A 19,261-nucleotide genomic window follows, 5' to 3' on the forward strand; every position below is an offset into this window, starting at 1 on the left:
ACTGGAAGGGTGGTGCTTTCTTAATTGGAAGAACACTTGGGTGGTTTGGAGACCTTCTGGGGTCTCCTGCCTTAGTGTTCATCTTCCTGAGGTGTCTTCTGCTCTCACCCCGTGCTAGGGTGGGGTAGCCATGAGTGGCCGGAGTGGGAGGAGATCGTCTGGGAAACCGCACAGAAGCTAATGACATGGCGTCTTCCCTTGCTGCTTCCTCAGAGCAGGGTTCTGCAGGGCAAGGGCCACCTATGAGGAAGGACGCCATGACTCTGAGCCTTGAGCAGGGACTGGCTTCCCACTTTGCCTTGTGTGAATGGGCCCAGATGGTTGGGCCTGGTATCTGTTCCTCTGAATTGAGTAGAGAACGCTCCCCACTCATTCAATCCATTTTAATGCATCATTTATTCAGTCAGTTATATGAAGTCCTATCATATGTCAGGCACAATACAGGGTACAGGGGACACAGGGATGAAAGACACAGTCCCTCCTCTCAAGGAGGTTGTACTCTGAAGGGGAAGAGAGCTTATAATGTAGTTTGATAAGCTCACTGATAAAGCTATGACTAGGCACCATGGGAGGACTTAGGAGGAGCACCTGATTCAGTCTAGGCATTCTAGCAAGGCTTCCTGGAAGAAGTGGTAGATGTTTTGAAGTCAGGGGTACAAGCAGGAGGAGGGTCATTCCAAGCAAAGAAAATAGAATATGTAAAGAGAGCATTTAACTGAGCTGGGAGCAAAGCCACAAACCCCTTAGCTGCTCCGGGGCCTGCGCTGACACTGCAGCTTTTTCCTTGGCCCACAGGAAACCTGTGCCGTTGTACAGGCTACAGACCCATCCTCCAGGGCTTCCGGACTTTCGCCAAGGTAAGTTGGGGCCCTGGGACAGCAGTGGCCCTGCTCCTGAAGCAGCAATACTCAGGAATCACAGCTGGGAGGGATGCCATGGGCCTCTGGGTTACAGAGAAAAATGATCATGTGGCCAGCTGGCGGGTCCTTCTGCTGCAGGTACCTGGCAAGGGCGTTGGGCTGTGCCGTTCTTATTCTGGGGGTTGGAGGGAGGTGGTGGTTCTCATCAATAGCACGGAGACTTTTCTTCCAGGGAAGGCCTGGAGAACTGGTTACTGGAAGGGACATGCTGCCTAAGAGCTAATTTCCTCCAGGGCATTCGGGCTTGGCATCCTTCCTTGGTGACCGGCATGCTCAACCCCTGGCACAGGTGCTGAACGTGGCATTTAATAACAACCCAGCCTGACTTAGCACTCGAGTCCCTCCTCCTTTCCTGTCCCCGCTGCTTTCTGCAGCTGGCACTCTGCTGGGCTTATGAAACTGCTAATTAGAGCTTCAGACAGTGTGTGAACCCCTGCAGTGTTCATATTCCTCTGCGTGAGAAACCACAGCTGGGGTGCATGGGCATTGGTTACATAAATGCAGACACACACCTGTCATCTGGCAAGGAGGACGGGGGGCTGGCTTCTCCTTTCTTGGCTTAATCTCCCCAGATTTTACCTGATTTCCCAGCTGGGTCAAGTTGATCCTGACTCCAATCAAACAGTCTCGTCTCAATTTGATTCTGGGTTAAGGGGAGAGTCACAGACTCCCGTGCCTTTCACTGACTGTTAGAGTTGGTACAGTACAAAAAGGAGTATTGTGTCCAAATAGTCCAAAAGGGTGGAGATGGAGGTGGAGCCTCTAAGGATGGAAAATGCCACATCCTGGTGAATGCTGTTGATGATGAGGAACCAGGAGGTACGGATTTAAATGAAAATGATTGAAAGCTTAGATTCAGAATCTGCAGACCTGGGTTCAAATCCCATTCCATCACTTAACTGATGCATGATATTGGGCAAATTTCCTTGTTTCTAAAATGGGGATTGTAATAATACCTACCTTACAGTGCTTGTGGAAAGGACTTCTTGTAAAGCTCTTAGGACAATGCCTGGCACACCTGACATTTTCAGTAAATGGCAACATAAATTATGATGCTGGTACATTTTTTCCATTACCCATATTTGATCTTCATGTATTGCTTAGGCTTCCCTGAGAACCAGGGATTGTTCATCTTGTGCATGTACTTATTTCATAGGAGGCTTCTCAAAGAAATACAATCTGACCAGCTCTCCTAGTTTCTCCAGAGAGAAGGGCTTTTGAGTGTAGCTGACAATTATACTCCTTCTGTGGGTCAGAGTTTTATCATCATTTACACAGTTCCTGAGTCTGTTGTGACACCATGGGAGGAGGTGAGCTGCGCCCCCTTCACTCCAGCTGCCTGGCAGAGTAGAGCTGGGTCCTCCAAGCAGGCAAAACGACTGGCTCGCAGAAGGTGCTCAGAAGCTCATGCATGTTACTCCTTGGAGGCCCCCAAGGCCTTCGTTCAGAGCCTTTTAATTGTTACCTTACACACAGTTCTAAAAAGCTCATCTCTCTAGTTTTCATGGCCATAGCACACACCGGAAGAGGGTGAGAAGAGCATATGCTATAGCGAGGCAGCCTGCTGACAGCAGGAAATGACAGCATTCACCTAGCAGCAAGGAAGGAAATGGGGGCACCGTAAAAATAAGCCCAGCAGTTTTAGCCTACTGAGAAAAGTGGAAATCTCTCTGGGGAAAAACCCTGGCCTTATCTAGCCGCAGTAGGCCTCGAGGGCAGTGACACATGATTGTACGTTACAGTAATTTATGTCATAAACACATCAATGAATTATCAAGGAAAAAGATCTAAGTAAGAAAGCGCTGACACTTTCATTATCTGAATAATCCACTTTTGTGAAATATATCCTTCCCCGCAAGGACCAGGTGAGGGAGGCTGTTGTCTCACTGTACGCAGGGCCTGGTAATTTTCCACATCACTCCTCCAAAAAGAGAGATGCGAAGAGGCCCTCTCCGTTCTGTCCAGATTCAGAGGGGAAGGGCAAGGTGGTGGTGTGGCGGTGTAAGATAGACCGAGCCGCTCTGAGATCCAGTGGCAAAGCAGTGAATGCAAGAGGGGTCTGCACGCAGGGCAGCACGTGCAGGGGGGTGGAGGCAAGTCTGACAGTGCTCGCACGTTCTCAGAGGCTACACCTTCGGCCTCCTTGGCCCTCTGAGAACTTCCTCGGGGACACTGGTGGGTGGTGACTCACCCTTTGGGAAATGTCGGCATGAATGATGTCTTCCATGATTCACGTAAGGAAGGGCTACTCCCAGCCTGCTCCCCCAGGAATGGCTGCCCTGGAAATGTGTCTAGGTCTATGCCTGGGAGTTCCCCCACTTCTGCCTCTTAGCACAACTCCACGATTCTGTAGTGTCTTCTGGGGCTCTGAGCTGAGACTCCTGCCTCCTTGGGCTAGATCAGTCAGGTGAACACACCCTTCCCCACCTTCAGTGCATTGGTTTTGGGAGGTAGCAATCTGGGCTCTATTCTGTGCTCTGCCATTGGCACCCCAAGAGCAAGTCCTTTCCCCATAGGTGATGAGTCATCAGACCTGTACATATCCTCCAGAACAGGCCTGCAGTGAGGAATAAAGAGTGAGCTTTCTGGCGAGAAGTGCCTGAGAAGGCATGGGAAGGCCATCAGGCACACTGGCCGGGCACACCGCTGGTCCTGAACGTCTTTGGCAGCAGCCCCCCAAAGACTCCAGCCTGGGAGGCGCCCAGCCCATTCCCATAGAACTTGATGGTTTAGAAGTAGAGGCATGAGGGACTTCCCTAGTGGTCCAGTGGTTAAGACTCTGTGCTTCCCCTGCAGGGGACACAGGTTCGATCCCTGGTCGGGGAACGAAGGCCTCCTCAGGAAGCAGTACTGAAGAGGAATGTGGGCACAAAGAGATGATTTGATAAAATAGGACTAGCTTTTATGGAGAAATTTTCTCATAATTAAATATCCCTGCTGCTTCCAGGAGAGGTCCTGTTTGTTTATTCTCAAGTTATTTAATCTACGTTAACGGAGTGAAAGTAGTTAAACCAGAGGCCTTTCCTCTGCAGAGGCAAGTGGGACGGGGTGGGGTATCTGCTGTTCCTTTTGATGCTGGAATAGGCATCATACCCAGATTTCATTTGATAGTAATCATCTAGGTTCTTTAGCTTCTGTGAAAACTCTTTGCAAATATCTTTGTGTGAATGTTGGTCATCTCTCTAGGATGGTGGATGCTGTGGAGGAAATGGGAACAACCCAAACTGCTGCATGAACCAGAAGAAAGACCACGAGGTAAGTGGATCCTTTTCAGCCTGGAAGCCTGAGGGCCAACCTCAGATCAGAGGAGCCAGTGGGCTCTCTCCACACTCTGGGCAGTGGTGGCTGGAAGAGGAAACGGTTACGCCCCAGCCACGAGAGTGGTGAATGTGTACATTAGCCCTGGATCCTCTGTCAAGACCCCTTGTCCCTTCTTCCCAGGAGATACCAGCTCCTCCACCAGCCTGCTGGGGTCTGTGGATGAGCTCGCTTGGACAGAGGGCTAGGCCAGCCCTATGGGGCATTTTAAAGGAGGGGACAGTGTATCACTCATCTGTCCCCTTTTCCAGCAGGTCACTCTCTCGCCATCTTTATTCAACCCAGAGGAATTCATGCCCCTGGATCCCACCCAGGAACCCATCTTCCCCCCAGAGTTGCTGGTAGGTGATGCCCCATGAGCCCCTGGAGACCTGTTGGGTCCCACTCGTACCCACTGGGGCCTTTGTGTCCTCCTTGTCCTGTAGGTTTCAGCCTGAATTTCCCTTCCTTTCTCTGACACCCAAACGTCAAGTCCCTGTGCCACATACTCCCACAGGGACCCACACTTCTCTCCTTCTCACACGTGTCACTCTGAGGGAGTGGATCCCTTTGGCACACTGTGTACAGTAACAGGAGCTCCAGAAGTATTTGGTGACCTCCTGGCTAAATCTCATGTATAAGCCCTCAAGCAATCCATTCTTCTATCTGTTAGCAGTCCATTCATGTACGAAACAAACAAACAAAGAGAGCTGTGTTCAAAGGACACAGTCCATGGCCTGCAGCCATGTCTTAAGGACACCTCTCACGCCTACTTTCTCACCTCGATGATTCTGCTCCTTCACTCCAACATCATGACCAAAATAATAATAATAATCAAGCCACTCTCAAGTGCAGATTTCTCAGGGGGTGGCGAGCTCACGAAGGCTGCTTTAGGAATTCAGCAGGCCAGAAGGAACGGCTTTGCAGCAGACCGCCAGCATATCTTTCTCTGTGAAACCTTGAAAAACCATCAGTTTGATTTGGGGGTTTTCCCTCTCAGCCCCGCATCACCCCTCATGCTCTAGAGCCAACCTTCCATTGCATTCCCTTCTGATCCACCTCCCGTACCTCCTGGAGACAGTGACCTTCAGTAGGTCCCATAACCTTGATCCTCAGCTTCCTCCTTCACCTGTAAAAGATGAGACTAACAGTGCCTCCTTCACTGAGATCTTCTGAAGACTAAGTGACATAATGTCTATAAAAGAGCTGCAACGTAATTCCTGCCTCGATACTTGGTGTCCTCCCTCCCTTCTCCCCTGACATGCATTTTCCGTCTGAATTCAGTATTAAACAAATCCATAGTAGAGTTGATCCCCTTGCAAACTTAAAGCAATGGCCCTGGGAATGGCAGTGGGGAGGAAGAGGCAGCACAGTAAGAAAACTTCATTTTCCAGAGGCTGAAAGACATTCCGCTGAAGCAGCTGCGTTTTGAAGGGGAGCGTGTGACCTGGATCCAGGCCTCGGCCCTGAACGAGCTGCTGGACCTCAAAGCGCAGTACCCTGAGGCCAAGCTGGTGGTGGGGAACACGGAGATTGGTAAGGGCGTGGGGTGGCCCTGGGCCAGTCTGCCCAGTTCAGCCCCTGTGGCTGTGTGTCCTCTGTGTGTCCTCTTTTGCCCTCACTTCCCCATTTCATATGTGGAGTAGTAACACCTCCTCTAAGGGTTGTCCTGAGTACTAACTGAACTCCTTGCTGACTGTTCTCCGTAAGCACTGACAGGGAGCCTGCTCTGCGCTGGGTACTCTGGGAGAGCCAGGGGTACCCAGATCACCTGGACCAGACCCCTTCCCTTCAGTGTCTCCCAGTCTAAAGGCGGAGGGAGCAATGTAGCTTACGTGTCTGGGCCGGTGCCTGACTGACACTAGGGGTTCCATAAAGGTCACTCTCTTGCCCTCCCTTTTCTGGGGGTGATGTGGTAAGGCTAGGGAGAGGAGATGTCCAAGTGTGACTGTGCTGTGTTGCCCATGAGTGTGGCCACCTGCCGTGTGGTACCACCACCTGGGACCTGAGGCCCGCAGCACGTGAACAGGTCAAGGAGACACCAGATGTGCAGCTCTCGGGCTTGGTCCTTGAAGACACAGGAGCAGAGGTGCCCAGGTCCGTGCTCGTCTCCATCCATTTATAAACCTGGCCTGGCCCGTTTCCACTTGGCTGGACCCAAGCCCAGTGGGGATCCAAGGGGAGGATGGTAGCACAGCCGAGGTCTGCCTCAGAGGAACCCTGGTTTGGGGGAACTTGACATGCTTTTAAGCAGCCAAGTCCAGCTTGTGGGGGACTCCTGGCTCTGGCTCTGGAGGGACCCCCCGAGCCCTGGGTTCTGGTTGGTTCTTCAGCCACAGAGAGGAGGGCCTGGCTCAGGTCTGTGCTGGTGAAGTGCTGAGCTGGGCCACCCTTGTGAGCACAGGTGCTGTGCAGAGTCCCCTGCTGCAGTAATGTGACACATCAGGATGGCAGGGTGGCCTGTGAGACGTGCCTCAGGTGATATGACCACAATGGCTCGCCTGTGTAGCCATGACCCAAGGGCCCAGGGTCCCATGAATTAAGGTGGAGAATGACAGGCTGGAAGAATATTTGGGGTCCTTGGGTATATGACATGTTCCTCGCCACGAGTCACACAATGTCCTGGGCTCAGTTAGATTCTAAGAGAAAGGCATTCACAAAGATATTATAAGCTCCAAGTTAGAAATAATTGCTTAAGACCATGCCATAGCTCTACCTCCTCCCTCACACGCACTCCACACAGTGTAACCACCTACCGCCATGACGTCGGGGGAGGTGGGTCATGGAGAACCACAGCTCTACCTCCCTCCCTCACACACACTCCGCACAGTGTAACCACCTACTGCCATGATGTCGGGGGAAGTGGGTCATAGAGAACCCCTTATCAAAATGAGCCACTTAGTGCCTCCATCTGCATTCTTTGACCTACGAGCTGATGTTCAAACAGGCCAGACTCCTCAAAGCCTGCGCCTCCCTTCAGAGACCCTCAACAGCACCGGAAAGGGGCGGCGGCGGGGGGTGATGCACAGACATTTCCTTCTTACCCTTTTCCATCTACAGCCCTGTGGGCGGGGCTGGGAGAGGTGCTGTGCTAACTGGGTCTGAGGAACAGAAGCAGGTCTGTTTGCAGAGGTTTCTTACTTGATTCACCGGAAGGACAGAAACCAGACACAGACATTCAGTCCCACCAAGCCATGCACCTTAAGAACTCAGATATTGGGGACCGGGAGGCCAATTTGAAGTTTTCTCCCTCAGTCAATTTTCCTGTTTTGTCTGAATGTTAGACTTTCATATCATATTACTATTACATCCCAATTCTAATAATTGCTCCGGTACTGAAATATGCCCATTCTTAGCTGTGTAATTTGGGCAAGAAACTTAACCTCCCTGTGCCTCAGTTTCTTCATCTATAAATAGAGAAAGTCACAGTATTTCATAGTGTTATTGTGAGGATTGAGTTAAAATATGTAAAGTGCTTACAAGCGTTCCTGACTTATTTTCATGCCCTTTTTCTAGTATTGTGATTAAACACGCACGCACATATGCGCACACGCACACGCACACACACACACCACACACACGAATTCGAGTTCATCTTATTTGAATTCCGATGGGTTTTTTTGAGAGGGAAAGACATAGCTTTCAGGCTGATTGTGCGGAAACTGCACTTACTCTCACATCTTGTCCACTGCACCCCTAATCACCCCAAGTCACCCACGGAGCATGTTACGATCGTGAATATGTCCTCCGTCCTGTGTGCGGTGGTGGGGGAAAATGCCCTGGTGGTAAACAACAGACCTATAACTTGAGGCTTCTTGTTTCTCTCCAGGCATTGAGATGAAGTTTAAGAATCAGCTGTTTCCTGTGATCATCTGCCCAACCTGGATCCCTGAGCTGAATTCAGTGGAGCATGGACTGGAGGGTAAGGGGAAGTTTGCCTGAGCCCACAGAGGGGCTGGGACGCTGGAGGTGGGTCATGCGGGGGGATGGCGAGTGCCAGGAAAGACTCCTCTTTGGCTCCCGCTGCCGCCTGCATTTTTGGGAGCCGCCCTGCATGGGGAAGGCGGGCACCCTCAGTGCCCTCCTCCTCGGGGCATCCATGGTAGGGGCCAGCGGGCAAGGGGCTTGGGATTCTCCGTAGTTGTTCTCTATCCTGGCTGCATGTTAGAATCGCTCATGGAAATAGGGGGTAGGTGGGGGGAGTTTTGGGGTGCTTTTTAAAAAAAATGCCAAGACTTCACCCTCAGAGATCTGATTTTATTGAGTTGAGAACCACTGGTTTAGAGAAACGAGCACTCTGGTTGTAGGGTCAGCAGGCCTGGGGTTGAGTCCTGGCTCTTTTATTAGCTGTGTGGCATTGGGTAGGTCACTTGACCTCTCTGGGCCTTAATTTCCTCATCCATATAAGGATGTGCATCCTGGTTTAGCCTTAGTGGGGCTGCTGTGTACGGAAGTGCTTTCCGAGCTGTGACGGGGATCGCTGTCATTCCGAGCGTGTGTTCCCAGGTATCTCCTTCGGAGCCGCTTGCCCCCTGAACTCTGTGGAAAAGACCCTGCTCGATGCAGTTGCTAAGCTTCCCACCCAGAAAACAGAGGTGTTCAGAGGCGTCCTGCAGCAGCTGCGCTGGTTTGCCGGGAAGCAGGTCAAGTCTGTGGCGGTGAGTCCCTATTTAGGGGCCCAGGATGCACGTTTTCATCGCAAGGCGAGGGGCGCTAGTCTGGACTCTGCTGCAGACCCAATGGGTGTCAAACTTAAGTGCTTAGAATTGCCTGGGGTGTTTGTTGAAAATGCAGATTCCTGGGCCCCACCCTCAGAGCGTCTGACGGCAGGTCTGGAGTGGAGCCCACGGGTCAGGTTTTAACAAGCCCCACAGGTGTTTCTGATGAAGGTGGCCTGCGGGCCACCCTTGGAAGCACCCACGCTGTGACTCAGTCTTTACCCCTGAGGTTGGAGCCACCTGCCCCCCTCTTCCTGGACTTGGCCAAGGCTGCCAGCAGGTGAATGAGAGATAAGTTAGGGAGAAGCCGAAATAGGAAGGGGGACTGCCTATCAGAGCTGGGGAGAGAACCAGAGGTAGACCCCCTGAGAGGAGGGAGAGGCCCACCTCTTGACTGTTTGTAATAAGTCTTCAGACTAGCCCCCAGATTCTGGGTTTGCAGACGGCGTTCTCACACCTGGCGCCATTTCAGTCTCACAGTTGTTGATGGAGTTGGGAGAAAAGCTGGCCCTCCCATTCCACTGCTGTTGTTGTTTTAAATTAGAACAAAAAACAAAGCAAAACAACCTACTCCCATTCTCATCACCCTACGCCAGGCACCTGTCTCCTTTGATTACAGATAAGGAGACATAAACCCAGAAAACTCTGCTGAGTTCCCAAGCTCAGATGCAATCTACTTCTGGGAAGGATTTTTTTTTTCCCCCCTGGAACAACTGGTTCTCTTCCTCGTTTCTAATAATAGGAACCTTGTGTCTGATTCTCCTTACATTCTTTGCCAAGGAAGCTCAGTTAGAACACACTGTTCATCCTTAAGGCTTCCTCCTCATTTTCCTTGATCTTTACCTTTTATTTCTCTTACTAAATCGCTATGGCCTCTGTGATAAACCACATCAACCCTTTCAGAAAGAGTTTGGGTGAAATCGATCAAACAAACAATTTAAAGGGGCTGATCCCGGTTTACCAACAGGTAAATTTCAGAGCTGAGAGCCAACCCCAGGCACTGGAATCTCTTGCATGTTGCCCGAATGCCCAAGTTCTTACTGTGCTGATCCTGTGTCTCCACAGGGGTGGAGAACCTCAGGGCTCTCCCTTCAGCAGGTGTCCCCCACCTTCTGTGTGTTCGGGAGCCGGCTGTGTGAGCAGGGCTTTCCTGGGGTGGGCTCTCTCACACGCGCTCTCTGCTTGTCCTAGTGCATTGGAGGGAACATCATCACAGCCAGCCCCATCTCCGACCTCAACCCTGTGTTCATGGCCAGTGGGACCAAGCTGACCATCGTGTCCAGAGGTGAGCTGCCTCATACAGTGGTCAGGAAAGAGGGCTGGGGATGGGGTGGAGTCTCACAAGGTAGGTCACTTTCTGGAGAAGCAGAGCCCAAAGTTCAATGATGCAGCTGTCCTAAAGTTTGGATCTCTGGCAGCTGCAAAGGGAGATGTACCCAGGTTGGGGACCAGGAGAGCTGGACCATCACTTTATTAAGAATTCACAACAGGACCTGTCAGCCAGATGCCTTACTTAGTGGTGTGTGCTGGGGCCAGAGTACACTGCTCACCACAGCTGATTGCTGGGTTTTCAGAGAACCTGAACGTTTGTTAAACATGGCAGCTATTAAAACTTAAACTATATAACCTTACAATGAAATAAAGTATATTTAAAAACAAAGGTAATGGACTTATATACACTACCAAATGTAAAATAGGTAGCTAGTGGGAAGCAGCCGCATAGCACAGGGAGATCAGCTCGGTGCTTTGTGACCACCTAGAGGGGTGGGATAGGGAGGGTGGGAGGGAGATGCAAGAGGGAGGAGATATGGGGATATATGTATATGTATAGATGATTCACTTTGTTATAAAGCAGAAACTAACATGCCATTGTCAAGCAGTTATACTCCAATAATGATGTAAAAAAACAAAACAAAGGTAATAAGTACTCAACATTCACCATTTCCCAATTATTTTATTTCATTTTACAGTTGTCTCTGCCCTTGAGGTTATTTCCATTTATTATATTTGTAGAGGGAAATGCTGCATATGGGTGTATTCCTGTCCATCTTTCCTCGTTGGAGGGTCCCCAAGACCACCTCTGGGTTTGATGACTCTTAGGAGGTCAAGGAAGCCTCACAGGACTCAGCGTAGTGTCTTACTCATGGCTAAGACTTATTACAGCAGGAGGATAGAAAGCAAAATCAGCAAAGGGAAAAGATGCATGGGGCAGAGGAAACCAGGCACAAGCTTCCAGGGCCTCCTCGCAGGGGAGTCACACAGGACATGCTCAATCTCCCCAGTACTAAGTTGAGCTGTGACAACACATGTGAAGGGTGGTCTACCAGGGACACTCGTTAGAGACTCAGCACCCAGGGCTTTTACTGGGGGCTGGTCATGGAACTCTGCCTGGCACGTACCAGAAGTCCAGACTCCCAGGAGGAAAGTCAGGCGTTCAGCATAAACCGTATGATGTGTACAAACATTTCAGACCCAGTGAGCCGTTCTTATCAGGGAATGGTGGGAACTCTCCTGAAATCCAAGGTCCCAGAGGATAGCTAGTGGCCAACCTTGTAAGCAGGACTTTCAGAGGAGGGCAGGTCTGCTGTGTCAGCTCTTTGCTACCCTCCTTCCAACATCACACTGAGCGATGTTGCTCTTTTAGCTTTACATTGGCCGTGGTAGGAGTATCTATACCACATAAACTAGCAAATGCTTTGAATCAGGGTTTTTTCTCAAAGAACTGATTGTTAAACAGTCACCAGCACACCAGTGCTTAAGGATTTCAAATGGAGCACCTTGGCCCCCGTTGTGCCAGCCACTGCCTCTGACTGTGGGCATCAGAGACCAGGATGGAGAATTCCACTGGTGGTCTGTCTTATGATTTCCTCACATTGGTCCCTCTCTGTCTTGCCTCTGTACAGGCACCAGAAGAACTGTTCGGATGGATCACACCTTCTTCCCTGGCTACAGAAAGACCCTGCTAGGTCCAGAGGAGATACTGCTCTCCATTGAGATCCCCTACAGCAGGGAGGTGAGATGCTGTCAGAAACATCCTGAATCACCCCTACTCCTGCCAGGCTCCAGACAGGGAGACCAGAGCCTGCCTCGGGAGCCAAACTTAGCATCTCTTCACTTTAACATTGATGTTCTTGTCTCTGAACATTGCCTTTAACCAACCATATTACTCTCTGAGTAATATGGGGGCACAGGGCATAATCAATGAAACCAGAGAGGTAGATGTGTGATCCTGAGTGAGTCATTCATCTTTCTGAGCCCCAATTTCCTCATCTGTAAAATGGGCCCATGTTACTGACTGTGCAGGTTATTGCGAAGACTGAAAAGAAAGAATTCATAAGGTTCCTGGAAGATATCCAGGAGCTGGTGGAGATCACCAGCTAGTGCTAGTGACATAGTTCCAAGAACACAACTAGTTGTGGAGTATCCCTGCCCCAGTTTTCGTATGATGAAGTGTGGAGTTTGCATGCTGGGTAGAGAAGCTACCTGTGAGTCAGGTCCTCACATGCTGACCTTGGGCTTGACAAGGTGCTTTTTCCCTGACCTTGCCCTGTGTTGTCTTGGATGGATTTCTGCTTCACGAGAGGGTTTATCTGGCTTGTTGGGGCAGGTCTGGGCTCCTCTGGCTGCCTTGCTCTTGTTCCTTGGGGCCTGTGGTGTCTTGAGCTGGTGTGGTTTTGTCCTACACATTCCACAGTGGGCCTTTTAGAAAAGTGATCTGTGAGAGCCAGGAACCAGCTGTAAAGGAGAGTGTTAAGGGTTTACCAGAGCTTGTGCTTTAGCGAGTGTTACAAGGCGTGTTTTGCCCTTGCTGATTTTGACCTCCTTCATGAGAATACTAATTAAATTAAAGCAGTTATATCCCTGTAGTGGTTTCTTAATGATTTTCCAGCCTGTCCTTATAGACCGTTTTGAACAGGGATTCCCAGAGTTTTTGTATTTCACAGATCAGTAGATTTTTATTTTTTTTTTAATTATGAGGTGGGGAAAGGAAGAGGAAACAGGCATAGCACTGCCCAGTTTTTATTTTGCCAGGTAGGGACATTAACAAAAAACATTTTATAAATGAAAAGAGGTTTTAATACCCAGAATTAGGTCTTTCTCAAGAAAGAACAGCTGATGACCTGATGCTGACGCTGCATGAACCCCGGGAAAAATGTTGCCGTGGACGAGCACAGTCCTGGGAGTGAGCGGCTGGAACCTCTGTTCCAGAACCGAGTTCAAGCTCTGGGCTGATTGCCCCAGGGCCATGTTAGACATCAGAAATCTAGAGAAGCTTTCTCATTAGGAGGGGTCTCCGTGGCTTCTTCAACAAAAGCCTGGGGCCATTTTGAACCTCAACAGTGGGCCTCCTTGCTTCTCCAATAAACCTTTCCTTAAACCTCCCACCTTTGACATTCATCAGAACTTGTGGTGCCAGGGTGAGTTCACACCTCGAGCAGAACCTGGAACAGCTGGTTCTTACCTGGAAAGTAACTCACGCTCTCCTCCTATCTCCAATGACAGAGATTGGTTGGATCCGGGGGAAATGTATGTTCAAAGCACAAAGGCAGCTACTGTTTCATAGTGAGTCTTTCTTTCAGGAAGCAAGATTTCTAACCATAGCCAGTAGACTGGTAGGAGACACAAGGCAGGGAGAGCATCTGCAGAAGCCACAAACACCTCCATCTGATGCTGGGTCTCAAACACCATTTGGCATCGCACTGTACCTGCTTGAGAGGTGGTCAGGCCAGTGGAGCCTTCAGAACAGCTCTGGGGAGGCCGGGTGGACATGATACCAGGCACCAGGATGGGGAAGCCGTGGTGGGGCTGCGGCAGTCTCTCAGGAGCCTTCGTGAAAGCACCTTGTCCCCTCCTGCTCTTTGGTTGAGAGCACCCAGTTCTCCTGTGTCCCTGATTTCCCATTTTCCAGACTGATAGGCAGAAATCCTGGCCTTTCCCAGCTGCCAGGAACATTATCTGGAACTTCTCCTGAAAAGGTGGTAGTTATGTCCCGATCGTTGGCCTCTACCACCAGCTGTTGGCTGCTCTGTGATGATCTCACCACCTCACCCCACCTTGTGTCCCTGCTTCAGGCTCACTTTGCAGTCCTTGCAAAACAAGGGAGGAAACAGGTATTTTTCTGTGATTTTCAGGGTGAGTTTTTCTCAGCATTCAAGCAGGCCTCCCGCAGAGAAGATGACATAGCCAAGGTGACCTGTGGCATGAGAGTCCTGTTCCAGCCAGGAGCCACGCAGGTAAAGGAGCTGGCCCTTTGCTATGGTGGAATGGCAGACAGAACGATCTCAGCCCTCAAGACCACGCAGAAACAGCTATTGAAGTAAGAGCTAACGGCAAAATAAAACTGCTCCTGGTGCTACTGATATTATCGCTGCTGCTGCTACTACTATGGCTACCAGCAGTATTACCATTGCTGCTACTACTGTTACTACTGTAGCTGCTTCTACCACTGCTACTGTGATTTCTGCTGCCACTGGTGGTATTACTATTAATCGTGTTGCTGCTGCTGTACTACTATTCGCATTGCTACGACTGCGGCTATTACTAATACTATTACTACCTATTGCTGCAGCTACAACTACCGTTACTATTGCTACTGCTGCTGCTGCTTCTACTACTCCAATTGCTACAGCTGTGCTACTCATGTTATTTCTGCTACTATTATTACTGCTGTTCTACTACTACCATTACTGTTATTCCTATTGCTGTCACTACTATGACTGATATTACTATTGTGGCTACCGCCACTATTATAGCTGCTACTACTACCGCTGTCTCTTCTACTACTGATATACTATCATTGCTGTTACTCCTAGTATTACTACTACTGGGGTTACTGCTGCTGCTACTTTTAAAGATGCTACTATTAATGCTATTATTATTGCTATTACTACTACTGTTACTGCTACTACAACTATTACTATTGCAACTAGCACTGCTGCTGCCACTATTACTACTAATAGTATCACTACTGCTGCTGCTGCTGCTTCTATTACCAGTAGTACCACTGGTGCTCTTGCTATTACTATTGGTGCTTCTCCTATTTCTGTTATTACTTCTGCTTCTACTACTATTACTATTGCTTTCTCTACTACTATTACTGCTTCTGTCACTGTTAGTATTACTGTTAGTATTACTACTACTGGTATTGCTGCTGCTACTATTGCTATTGCTGCTATTACTGTTACTGCTGCTACACTATTATTATAGCAACTGCTATTACTATGGCTACCATATGGCAGCAGTTGTACCAAGCACTTTGCTGGCACTGTCCTATGTAATCCTCACAATAACCATATGGATAGACAAAGCTTAACTTTGGAGTTTGGTTCCTTGGTTCCAATTCCTGGCTCCAGTACTTAACAGATGGGTAATATAAGTCAAGTTACTTAATTTTTCCATGTCTCAGTTTTCTCATTGGTAAAATGAGTATAAAAATTTTCCTGACTATACCTTTTAATTTAAATTGAAAACGACATTTCATATAAATCACTTGGGACATTACCTAGTACATTATAGGAACTCAATAGATTTACCTATTATTTACCTATTATTATTTTTGTGATCTTTAAAAAATTGTATCTATCTTTAAAAAAGAAAACTGAGGGGCTTCCCTGGTGGCGCAGTGGTTGAGAGTCCGCCTGCCGATGCAGGGGACACGGGTTCGTGCCCCGGTCCGGGAAGATCCCACATGCCGCAGAGCGGCTGGGTGCATGAGCCATGGTCGCTGAGCCTGCGCGTCCGGAGCCTGTGCTCCGCAACGGGAGAGGCCACAACAGTGAGAGGCCCGCGTACAGCAAAAAAAAAAAAAAAAGAAAACTGAGGCTCAAGGAGGTTAAGTAACTTGCCTAAAGTCACATAACTGTAAGTATCTGAGCCACATTTTGAGCTGGGGTTCATGACTCTAAGGCCCTGTGCAAACCACTCACACAGTGGATTCTGAGAGCTGGCTGGGAGTGCTCTCACACAGCCTGCTCTCTGGCAGGTTCTGGAATGAGAAGCTGCTGCAGGACGTGTGTGCAGGCCTGGTGGAGGAGTTGCCCTTGTCCCCAGACGCCCCAGGTGGCATGATTGAGTTCCGGCGCACCCTCACCCTCAGCTTCTTCTTCAAGTTCTACCTGACAGTGTTGCAGAAGCTGGGCAAAGAGGACTCAGAAGATGTGAGTTTGGGGCCTGGGCAAGGCAAAGACTTCCTGCAGCACTTGTGTTTAGGGATCTGGGAAGCTGGCCGGGGTAGGAGAGTGCCGTGGACCAGGTGGTAAACGTTCCTCTCCTCTGGATGTCTAAGGACAGAGGAGCAGGGACCAGGGACACAGCCTAAGGAGCCACACGGAGATGGGAGCCAACTGGGTGGCTGAGAGGCAGAGCACTGGGCTGGGAGTCGGGGATGTGGGTTCTTGTCCTGGCTGTGTCATTACCTTAGGTGAGAACTTGAGTAGGTCACCACTCTTTCTATATCTTAGCTATAAAAATCTGGGGGCGGGTAGACCAGATGATCCTTCCAGCAGTGTAGCTGATACAGCTGTGGTTGTGTAGTTAGAATGGGAATGTGATGTGATGAGAACGTGAGGTGGGGCTACTACAGCCAGGGGAGATGTGCATCCAGGAGAGGATGCTAGTTGATGTAGAGTCTAACTCTTGAGATGGGTTTGCCAGCAAGTATTTATTTTGCACCTATTACATCATAAGATTGTACTGTGTGCACTAGGGGTGGCAGCGGAGAGCCTAGTGTGGGAGAGAACGGGATCAATAAAGGTCAGCCTGGTGTGACAACTGAGGAGATGGAGTGGGGGGTGGGGCACAAAGGAGAGAAGGCTTCACAGCTGTGGGTGCAGCAGAGTGAGATCCCTTTTTATAAACATTTGTAATAGTTAATTTTTTCTGATTATGTAAGTAATAAATTTGTGGAAAACTTTAGAAAATACAGAAATGTATAAAGAAAAAATTAAAATTACTCTCAGATCTTAGATAAAGCCACTGCTAATATTTTTCCTTATTTCTCACATCTTTTTTCCTATGTTTATCTGTCCATCTGTCTGTCATCCTATTTGTCTGCTCCATGTCTCTCTCTCTTTCTATCTGTCCTTCCATCTGTCTATCTATATATCTATCATCTTCCTATCTTTTGATCTGGATATATCATTTTCTAAATAGATTTGATGCATAGATCATGCTGCATAGAGAGCTTCACGTTCCCCTTAATTTTGTTGAGATGATACTATGAGAATTTCCCCTACCACTAAATATTTCCCACAGAATTGAGGAGAAAAAGGATGGCTTTTCCAGGAAGACTGAGGGAGAGGGATATTCCCAACAGAGAAAGCAACATGTATAAATGCAGGAAGGAGGGAAACTTTGGTTTGGTGTGTCAGAGGAAGTAGGGTGCAGGGGTGGGGGAAGAGAAGCTGTCAGAGCCCACGTTCGGATGTTGAGATAGATCCAGCCAGTACCAGGAGTGTAAATGAGGAGATGAGAAAGTTGTTACTTTTACCACTTGGGAACAACCAAGGATGGGACCAATGATAGAAATCGTCATCACCTCTGTTATCTTGTCCCCACAGAAGTGTGGTAAACTGGACCCCACCTATTCCAGCGCCACCTTACTCTTTCACAAAGACCCTCCGGCCAACATCCAGCTCTTCCAAGTGAGTACAGACTGTATGTAGCTAATATCAGTGGCCCTTGCAGGGCACCTCAGATGATGCTGACCATTGGTGAGTGACGGACTCACACTGTATGTGGGTGCTTAAAGCTCCTTACTGTTGTACATAAATGTCTAGTGAAGGAAATGGGAATTATATTAATGTGAATGCAGCCATTTCCCCCCTTGCTCACCTAAATTTCTCTCTTGGGATTCCTCTCATCTTCACCTGCTCCTTAAAAAGCATTTTTTCCCCATTTTGTTTTTTTCTAGTTCCTCTGCAGGGCTAATGTGCAAAGCTAGGAGTTCTCTTGAGCATGTAAACTAAACAAAATTTTAAAAACCCTATTTATATCAACAGTAATTTTTTGAGAGGTATTAGTTAAAGGGTCAGCTGTAAATGTTTTGGATTTTTGTGGGCCTCATAGTCTCTGCTGCAATTCCTCAACTCCATCATTGCAGCACAAAAGAAGCAAGAGGCAATAATACATAAATGAATGCGTGTGGCTATGCAGCAATAAAACTTTATTTGTAAAACCAGGGAGTGGGGCTTCCCTGGTGGCGCAGTGGTTGAGAGTCCGCCTGCCGATGCAGGGGACGCGGGTTCGTGCCCCAGTCCGGGAAGATCCCACATGCCGCGGAGCGGCTGGGCCCGTGAGCCATGGCCTCTGGGCCTGCGTGTCTGGAGCCTGTGCTCCACAACGGGAGAGGCCACAACAGTGAGAGGCCCGTGTACCGCAAAACAAAACAAAACAAAACAAAAAAACAAAAAAAAAACAGGGAGTGGGCCAGATTTGGCCCATTGTCGATGATTTGTAGACCCCTGCTCTAGATTGTAATGGTCCAAAGCATAAACTCTGGGCCTGACTGCCAGCACTTGAATCCAAACTCTGCTATCACATAATTGTGTAACCTTGGACAAGTTACTTTCTCTCGGTGCCTCTTGGGCAAGTTAATTATGCCCAGTTGCAAATGTGGCTAATGAGGGCCCCTGTTTCACAGCATGGTTTTGAGGATTCAATGGGTTAATAAAAGTGAATAGCTTAGGTAGTTCCTTGTATATAGTAAACTCTCAATAACTACTAGCCATCATTATTATTACTTTGAAAAAACACACAAAACAGTGTTTTATTATAAACTGAATACGTTTTAGAACATTTTGAAAAATATGGAAAAACATAAGAAAATAAAAATCACCCCAAATCTCACCTCCAAGAGAAAATCATTATCATATGTTTGTATACTTCTTTCCATTTTTTCCTATGCATATATGGACATATCTGTACTATATTTATAACATTTTTCCACAGAATTTTGAATCATTACCCACACATACAATGTTGTATGTCCTGCTTTTACACTTAGCATGAGCATTCTTTCCTCCTAATTAAAATTCTTCAGAACTATCTTTTGACAGTTGTGTTTTATCCCATCCTGTGAGCATAGCATAGTTTATTTACGCAACTCTCAACAAATGGACATTTAGGTTCCTTGTTTTGTTTGCTCCTGCATATAGTCAGCCGTCATCTGTGGATGTGGAGCCCATGGATACAGAGGGCCGACTGTACTGCCCCATTTTATATAAGGGACTTGAGCATCTGCAGATGTGGGTATCCATGGGGCGTCCTGGGCGGATGCCCGTGGCTGGCTGTATAGTGATACTGTGACCACTCTTCTCAATGCCTTCT

General features: G+C 48.6%; 2 protein-coding genes across 2 annotated transcripts in view; both read left to right on the plus strand.

Annotated features, from left to right (window-relative positions):
* LOC307196046 (xanthine dehydrogenase/oxidase-like) overlaps positions 1–14,256 on the plus strand; it is a gene marked incomplete at its 3' end in the record, with an annotated part of 102,556 nt that extends 88,300 nt beyond the window's left edge. Inside the window, exons 11-19 of the mRNA XM_079940775.1 lie at positions 796–857; positions 4,107–4,175; positions 4,490–4,579; positions 5,612–5,753; positions 8,047–8,139; positions 8,724–8,875; positions 10,127–10,220; positions 11,839–11,948; positions 14,068–14,256. Of these exons, the coding sequence (XP_079796901.1) occupies positions 796–857; positions 4,107–4,175; positions 4,490–4,579; positions 5,612–5,753; positions 8,047–8,139; positions 8,724–8,875; positions 10,127–10,220; positions 11,839–11,948; positions 14,068–14,256 (1,001 nt within the window). The remainder of the gene's footprint in view (positions 1–795; positions 858–4,106; positions 4,176–4,489; positions 4,580–5,611; positions 5,754–8,046; positions 8,140–8,723; positions 8,876–10,126; positions 10,221–11,838; positions 11,949–14,067) is intronic.
* Positions 14,257–14,320: 64 nt separating this feature from the next.
* XDH (xanthine dehydrogenase) overlaps positions 14,321–19,261 on the plus strand; it is a gene marked incomplete at its 5' end in the record, with an annotated part of 51,687 nt that continues 46,746 nt past the window's right edge. The window contains 3 exons of the mRNA XM_079940778.1: positions 14,321–14,577; positions 15,918–16,092; positions 17,494–17,577. Of these exons, the coding sequence (XP_079796904.1) occupies positions 14,321–14,577; positions 15,918–16,092; positions 17,494–17,577 (516 nt within the window). The remainder of the gene's footprint in view (positions 14,578–15,917; positions 16,093–17,493; positions 17,578–19,261) is intronic.

Source organism: Stenella coeruleoalba (assembly GCF_951394435.1).
Source record: "Stenella coeruleoalba genome assembly, chromosome: 13".
Lineage (NCBI taxonomy): Eukaryota > Metazoa > Chordata > Mammalia > Artiodactyla > Delphinidae > Stenella > Stenella coeruleoalba.